The 8,471-nt window shown below is 42.1% G+C and overlaps 1 protein-coding gene across 4 annotated transcripts; it reads right to left on the reverse strand.

Moving 5' to 3' along the window:
• Window positions 1-377: 377 nt before the first annotated feature.
• LOC142657770 (uncharacterized) lies at window positions 378-8,174 on the reverse strand. 4 transcript variants are annotated; one of them, XR_012849976.1, is made up of 4 exons: window positions 5,882-8,174; window positions 3,727-5,202; window positions 2,819-3,031; window positions 378-2,417 (listed from the first exon to the last, which is right to left on the reverse strand). XR_012849976.1 is itself a non-coding variant. In XM_075833137.1 (3 exons), exons 1-3 carry the CDS (start codon window positions 5,889-5,891, stop codon window positions 2,973-2,975), a joined length of 1,545 nt encoding a protein of 514 aa, XP_075689252.1. In that variant the 5' UTR covers window positions 5,892-8,174; the 3' UTR covers window positions 378-2,972. The 4 variants fall into 4 exon arrangements, 2 of the variants coding, with proteins under 2 accessions (XP_075689252.1, XP_075689269.1); XR_012849977.1 differs by having other exon boundaries at window positions 378-2,034; window positions 2,285-3,031; XM_075833137.1 differs by having other exon boundaries at window positions 378-3,031.
• Between the last annotated feature and the right edge of the window lie 297 nt (window positions 8,175-8,471).

Below are 8,471 nucleotides of genomic sequence, written 5' to 3' on the forward strand. Positions count from 1 at the left end.
ATAGGCGGGGCTATATAGCACATCTACAGGGGGGCTGTATGGCACATTCTACAGGGGGTACTATTTATAAGGGGGCTACTTGTGGCACCCGGTGGGTGGTGCCCGGTCAAGAGTTTGCTATGGGGCCCAGTCTTTCCTAGTTACGCCCCTGCTCTTGTATATTGTTAAAAACAAGACCGATAAAATACCAACACATAGGATGCAATGGAAAATAGTGCTAGAAAGTATCAACAAAATGAACTATGAGACAACATTACTGGCCATAATAGATGCACTATATATTGAATCCTACGAAGTAACCAAGATATACTTGGTGCGTCGATCAGAAATTGACAGAAAACCAACCCAAGAAAATATGATCGACTACAGCACAAATGTAGAGAAAAATACAAATTATTCTTTATTGGAATAAAAACATGAGACAGATAAAAATGGAACTAGGGGATGAGTCACACAGTAAAAAAGGACGTCTGATCAGTCAAACATGCCAGGTATGGATATTGTGTCCACGTATTGTGTAATAGCAAAATAGGAGTAAATGCATGTAGTCATATAAAGAGCCGTGTCTAATGGAAAACAGCACGGATATAATCAAGGTACATCAGATGACAACAGCACAAATCGCAGAGAGGTAAAAAGCAGATGCCGATAGCTGTGGTAATTACAAAATACGTATATACCATCAATAATGATTACAACTAGTTACCAATGTAATGTGCACCAAGTAGTGCCAGAAAGTGCTTGAAATCAGAAGATGACCATAAATGATGAACATAATGGAGCTATGCTTGCTACACAGGACAGAAAAGATAACACTACATACCAGTGGACATGATGGAAACAGGGATGAAACGTCCTGACCCGACGCGCGTTTCGGCGATTGCCTTCGTCCGGGGTTAGGGTCACAACTGCTTGTGCCCACCTATATATAGTATAGAGCCATGTACATGTGTGTAATTAGATGCTGTAAGGAGAGGTATCATGGACCGGATGTGGAGAGTCGGCGTCTGATGCGGGGTACCAAGATGGCGCTGCCCCACTTCCTGTACCACGTCATCAGAGAGGATGTGAGGCGGCGAGGTCTGACCACGCCCCCCACATCCTGCTCCAATCATAGACAGCGGACGGAAGAGGCCAGGGCCACTCCCCCCCCCGGGGGAAATCTGTAATTATACAGAATAACCATACCATCAGCGCACTGCCACAGATCACATGTATGCCAGAAGAGGATTAGACAGGATAGATGTTTAAGCTGAAATAGTACAGCCAGAGTAGATGTTACAGATAATACCATAAAATATCTAAATGTGCCGATGCAAACATAAAAAAAATCAATCACAAAAGGTGAAGGATAATAAGTGAGAATGTGAATAGGAGTGGAGTGAGACACCTTGTGGTGAAGTGAATGAATGACAAGTAAAGGGAATGAGTGAAATGAAATAGGAGAAAGTTTGTGCCTGGATATTACAGAATAAATGGACCAGTTGGTGAAGTTTGTGCCTGGATATTAAAAAATAAATGGACCAGTTGGTGAAACATAAAAAGTGTACGACGGTACCGAAAAATGTAAAATAAAAAGGACCGATAATGTGATGGCATGAAATGTGAATACGAGGTCAACAAGCTGGTAGTTGTTAACTGTGATGCAAACTATACTAAGTGTACATGACAAAATAATGTGTGAAGGAGATTGAATTTTTATGCATATGAGCATATCGTACAATACACCATAAGCATGTGAACATATCGTGCAATACACCATAAGTATGCTATATTTAAAGGAAATAGGTCGCCAGTCACAACAAGAGACCATACTAAGGACTATGCGTATAGTATATATGTGACGTAACAGTAAAACGCAATATGTATAAAAATTAATATTAAAATCACATAACAATAAAGTGCATATATGAATGCAGGAAAACATATCAAATAAATTCTCGTTCTTATTTCCTCGTTGTCCTCTATTCGGAACTTTCACTGTGGTCCAATCGATAGCCTCCTCTGATGATCACTGTGAATGATACCATGGCTCTGTATATACAAATGGGCAGAAAGAGGGTAGTTAGTGCTAAAAAGTGACACAGAAAATGAGGAAAGGGTAAAAACCAAGACCCATGACAGGAGTCAATGGCTACAAAAACGGAGCGAAGCTCAGAGATTCATTAAGTCCATGTGGAAACATTGTCCCAAGAGTCCAGATCCAGCGAGTCTCGCATTGTGCAAGCTTTTGTTTAATGGCCCCACCTCTCGTGCCACAAATTATATGGTCAATTCCCCTCACCTTTAATTTTGAGGGGTCGCAGGAGTGATGCAATTTAAAATGCCGAGCCACAGGTTTCAAGTTCTCCAAATTCTCTGCCCCTGATGCCCGCTTAATGTCGGCCATATGTTCTCGTACACGGACCTTTAGCTCCCTGGAAGTGAGACCGACATAAATTTTTGGACAAGGACAAACTGCATAGTACACAACAGCTTTGGTGGTACATGTGATGGAGTGAGTTATGTTGAAGGTCTTACTACCTGAGGCATTAGTGAAGGTGCTTGTTTTTTCTACATTGGGGCACGCGACACATTGTCCACAAGGCTTACAACCCCATTTTGGACCCTTGGTCCCAAATGGGTATTTTGATTTTGTTTGATCATAATGACTTTTGACTAGATGATCTTTTAGATTTTTGGATCGTCTAGCTGTAACACTAGGATATTTCGTAATGAACCTATCCAAAGTGGGATCAGATAGTAAGATCGGCCAGTACCTCTTTAGGATTTCTCTCATCTGTTGCCATCGTGAGTGATATCCAGTGATGAATCTCACCTGATGGAGTTTATCTGTCTTTTGCTTAGGAAACAGCAGGTCATCTCTCGGTGTGCGCTTTGCCCTTTGGTAGGCTTTTTTAATGGATCTCTTGCTGTAACCCCGTTCCAAAAATCGGTCTTTGAGATCATCTGCCTGTCTTTCAAATAATGGATCAGAGGAGCATATTCTCCTTATTCGCAAAAATTGCCCGATGGGAACCGCTTGGATGGTCTGCGGGGGATGAGATGAAGAAGAATGTAGTAATGCATTCACAGAAGTTTCCTTGCGAAAAACATCGCTATGCAGGAAACCCTGTTCATCCGTGAAAATTTTGACATCCAAGAAATCCAGACAACTGGGATGTGCTTTATACGTAAATTTTAAATTTACATCGTTTGTATTCAACCCAATCATAAATGAGTCAAGATCCACATGTGTGCCCTTCCAGATGACCAGAATGTCATCAGTGTAACGGGTCCAAAGAAGGACCCGTGCCATTGAGTCATTCCCGTCATCTGAAAAGAGATCTCTTTCCCACAGCCCCAGGAACAGGTTTGCATACGATGGTGCACATGCTGCCCCCATGGCTGTTCCCTGGAGCTGTAGGTAGAAACAACCATTGAATACAAAAAAGTTGTGTGTTAGGACAAACTCAAGCATCTGAATGATGAATGAGCAGAGTGATTTGTCCAATTCTGACATAGATAGAAAATATTTGACTGCCCTTATCCCGTCTTCATGCTTAATGCATGTGTATGGGGATTCCACATCAATGGTCACAAGGAGCATATCATTGTCAATGCTGACACCGCTGATCTTCTGCAGCAAGTCGGCCGTATCACGAATGTATGATGGTAAATTAATTACAAGGTTTTTGAGATGGAAATCAATGAATTTACAAATCCCCTCCGTGAGGCTGCCCCTACCTGAAATAATGGGCCTTCCTGGTGGGATCTTTTCATTTTTGTGGATCTTGGGTAGTAGATATAGGGTTGGTACGGTTGGCTCATCCATTGAAAGTGCCGTATGTAGTTCTTTGGAGATGGTGTTATCTTCTACTGCCTGCAGAAGTCTGCCCTGTAACTCTGATCTAAAGGACAGCAAGGGGTTAAAAGTTAATTTCTTGTAACATTGTTTATTCCTCAACTGTCGATTCACCTCTGCCTCATACATGACACATGGCCAGACCACCACATTTCCCCCCTTATCCGCCGCCTTGAATACCACATCGTTGATTTTTTGTAATTGTTTGAGGCTGCTTCTCTCTGAGGGAGTTAGGTTATCATTTTTAATGTGCCTTGGAATGTTCCAAAATTCCTGGGTCACTGTTTTGATAAACAGATCAACAGCGGGGCATAAGCTAAGAGCAGGGAACTTCTTGGATTTAGTGCGGATGCACACTGGAATATTACCTGTAGCATCGTCAGTCTTGTGCTCATCCAATAGATCCTCTAAAACTTTAAGTGCCTGTTGTTCCTCCATAGTTGGAAAATGTTCCCTGTCCACTGGTTTATCAAACCATTTTTTAAAGATGAGTGAACGGCCGAAGATGTGTAGGTCTTTCACTGCAGAGAATATATCAAAACCAGCACTTGGTGAAAACGTCAAGCCTTTGGTTATTAATTCTAGATCGATATTAGAAAATACGTGTGTTGACAAATTAATTACCTTCAAACTGCTGCTCTGATCCCGTACATCTAGCCGCTTTCTATTGGCCACTTGTCTCTGTGCCATTTTCCTTTTAGGGCGAGTGTTGAAGTTGGGTCTAAGGGACATGTGCTCTGTTTCACTCTGGGAGGACACAGAGGAAATAGAGGGAGTACGGCTACGGCCTCCTGGGGCATGATTTCTTCTCCATCTATATACCTTATTATTTTGGAAGTCTCCGATGTCTCTAGAGAATTTCTTAGATTTAGTGTCTTGAATGTCTTTTTCCCATTCAACAAATTGTGCATCAAGGTTGTGTTTAAACTTGACCATACTGTCTGTGGACATAAGTGGAAAAAATTGAGCCTGGACATTTTCTATTTCTTCGTCCATCGACACTATCATTTTCTGGTTGAGGTCAACCAGAAGCTCCATGAATTTCCTCGAGCTCTGGTTGCACACCTCTTCCCATTTAGACGTGAACTCCTCCTCAATAATGGGGAAGGAAGGGAAGATTTGGATTCTCAGACCCCTTGGGACAAGGTTTCTCTGGATGTAATTTTCCAGGAAGGTTTTGTTCCACCACACTTTCATGCGGCGGTGTAACAGATTTGTGTATTTACTCTGAAGCTCGCTGACATTTTTGCAAACATTAAAACCAAATACTGGGGACTCATCCTTGAAAACCTGTTCCATCTGGGATCGCCAGGCACATTCCCTGGCTTTATAATCCATGAGGCCCGTGGTATTGAGCTCTGTGAGAACACAGAAAAAATTAAGTACAAGACCGATAAAATACCAACACATAGGATGCAATGGAAAATAGTGCTAGAAAGTATCAACAAAATGAACTATGAGACAACATTACTGGCCATAATAGATGCACTATATATTGAATCCTACGAAGTAACCAAGATATACTTGGTGCGTCGATCAGAAATTGACAGAAAACCAACCCAAGAAAATATGATCGACTACAGCACAAATGTAGAGAAAAATACAAATTATTCTTTATTGGAATAAAAACATGAGACAGATAAAAATGGAACTAGGGGATGAGTCACACAGTAAAAAAGGACGTCTGATCAGTCAAACATGCCAGGTATGGATATTGTGTCCACGTATTGTGTAATAGCAAAATAGGAGTAAATGCATGTAGTCATATAAAGAGCCGTGTCTAATGGAAAACAGCACGGATATAATCAAGGTACATCAGATGACAACAGCACAAATCGCAGAGAGGTAAAAAGCAGATGCCGATAGCTGTGGTAATTACAAAATACGTATATACCATCAATAATGATTACAACTAGTTACCAATGTAATGTGCACCAAGTAGTGCCAGAAAGTGCTTGAAATCAGAAGATGACCATAAATGATGAACATAATGGAGCTATGCTTGCTGCACAGGACAGAAAAGATAACACTACATACCAGTGGACATGATGGAAACAGGGATGAAACGTCCTGACCCGACGCGCGTTTCGGCGATTGCCTTCGTCCGGGGTTAGGGTCACAACTGCTTGTGCCCACCTATATATAGTATAGAGCCATGTACATGTGTGTAATTAGATGCTGTAAGGAGAGGTATCATGGACCGGATGTGGAGAGTCGGCGTCTGATGCGGGGTACCAAGATGGCGCTGCCCCACTTCCTGTACCACGTCATCAGAGAGGATGTGAGGCGGCGAGGTCTGACCACGCCCCCCACATCCTGCTCCAATCATAGACAGCGGACGGAAGAGGCCAGGGCCACTCCCCCCCCCGGGGGAAATCTGTAATTATACAGAATAACCATACCATCAGCGCACTGCCACAGATCACATGTATGCCAGAAGAGGATTAGACAGGATAGATGTTTAAGCTGAAATAGTACAGCCAGAGTAGATGTTACAGATAATACCATAAAATATCTAAATGTGCCGATGCAAACATAAAAAAAATCAATCACAAAAGGTGAAGGATAATAAGTGAGAATGTGAATAGGAGTGGAGTGAGACACCTTGTGGTGAAGTGAATGAATGACAAGTAAAGGGAATGAGTGAAATGAAATAGGAGAAAGTTTGTGCCTGGATATTACAGAATAAATGGACCAGTTGGTGAAGTTTGTGCCTGGATATTAAAAAATAAATGGACCAGTTGGTGAAACATAAAAAGTGTACGACGGTACCGAAAAATGTAAAATAAAAAGGACCGATAATGTGATGGCATGAAATGTGAATACGAGGTCAACAAGCTGGTAGTTGTTAACTGTGATGCAAACTATACTAAGTGTACATGACAAAATAATGTGTGAAGGAGATTGAATTTTTATGCATATGAGCATATCGTACAATACACCATAAGCATGTGAACATATCGTGCAATACACCATAAGTATGCTATATTTAAAGGAAATAGGTCGCCAGTCACAACAAGAGACCATACTAAGGACTATGCGTATAGTATATATGTGACGTAACAGTAAAACGCAATATGTATAAAAATTAATATTAAAATCACATAACAATAAAGTGCATATATGAATGCAGGAAAACATATCAAATAAATTCTCGTTCTTATTTCCTCGTTGTCCTCTATTCGGAACTTTCACTGTGGTCCAATCGATAGCCTCCTCTGATGATCACTGTGAATGATACCATGGCTCTGTATATACAAATGGGCAGAAAGAGGGTAGTTAGTGCTAAAAAGTGACACAGAAAATGAGGAAAGGGTAAAAACCAAGACCCATGACAGGAGTCAATGGCTACAAAAACGGAGCGAAGCTCAGAGATTCATTAAGTCCATGTGGAAACATTGTCCCAAGAGTCCAGATCCAGCGAGTCTCGCATTGTGCAAGCTTTTGTTTAATGGCCCCACCTCTCGTGCCACAAATTATATGGTCAATTCCCCTCACCTTTAATTTTGAGGGGTCGCAGGAGTGATGCAATTTAAAATGCCGAGCCACAGGTTTCAAGTTCTCCAAATTCTCTGCCCCTGATGCCCGCTTAATGTCGGCCATATGTTCTCGTACACGGACCTTTAGCTCCCTGGAAGTGAGACCGACATAAATTTTTGGACAAGGACAAACTGCATAGTACACAACAGCTTTGGTGGTACATGTGATGGAGTGAGTTATGTTGAAGGTCTTACTACCTGAGGCATTAGTGAAGGTGCTTGTTTTTTCTACATTGGGGCACGCGACACATTGTCCACAAGGCTTACAACCCCATTTTGGACCCTTGGTCCCAAATGGGTATTTTGATTTTGTTTGATCATAATGACTTTTGACTAGATGATCTTTTAGATTTTTGGATCGTCTAGCTGTAACACTAGGATATTTCGTAATGAACCTATCCAAAGTGGGATCAGATAGTAAGATCGGCCAGTACCTCTTTAGGATTTCTCTCATCTGTTGCCATCGTGAGTGATATCCAGTGATGAATCTCACCTGATGGAGTTTATCTGTCTTTTGCTTAGGAAACAGCAGGTCATCTCTCGGTGTGCGCTTTGCCCTTTGGTAGGCTTTTTTAATGGATCTCTTGCTGTAACCCCGTTCCAAAAATCGGTCTTTGAGATCATCTGCCTGTCTTTCAAATAATGGATCAGAGGAGCATATTCTCCTTATTCGCAAAAATTGCCCGATGGGAACCGCTTGGATGGTCTGCGGGGGATGAGATGAAGAAGAATGTAGTAATGCATTCACAGAAGTTTCCTTGCGAAAAACATCGCTATGCAGGAAACCCTGTTCATCCGTGAAAATTTTGACATCCAAGAAATCCAGACAAAATTACAGATTTCCCCCGGGGGGGGGAGTGGCCCTGGCCTCTTCCGTCCGCTGTCTATGATTGGAGCAGGATGTGGGGGGCGTGGTCAGACCTCGCCGCCTCACATCCTCTCTGATGACGTGGTACAGGAAGTGGGGCAGCGCCATCTTGGTACCCCGCATCAGACGCCGACTCTCCACATCCGGTCCATGATACCTCTCCTTACAGCATCTAATTACACACATGTACATGGCTCTATACTATATATAGGTGGGCACA

Source organism: Rhinoderma darwinii, chromosome 1, assembly GCF_050947455.1.
Source record: "Rhinoderma darwinii isolate aRhiDar2 chromosome 1, aRhiDar2.hap1, whole genome shotgun sequence".
Taxonomy (NCBI): Eukaryota; Metazoa; Chordata; class Amphibia; order Anura; family Rhinodermatidae; genus Rhinoderma; species Rhinoderma darwinii.

Bases quoted from the DNA above. Each gene is read 5' to 3' on its own strand.
- LOC142657770 (XM_075833137.1), bottom strand. The intron at 3,032-3,726 runs GTAGGGGCAGCC...CATCCCCCGCAG, and splicing joins AGGAAGGCCCATTATTTCAG to ACCATCCAAGCGGTTCCCAT.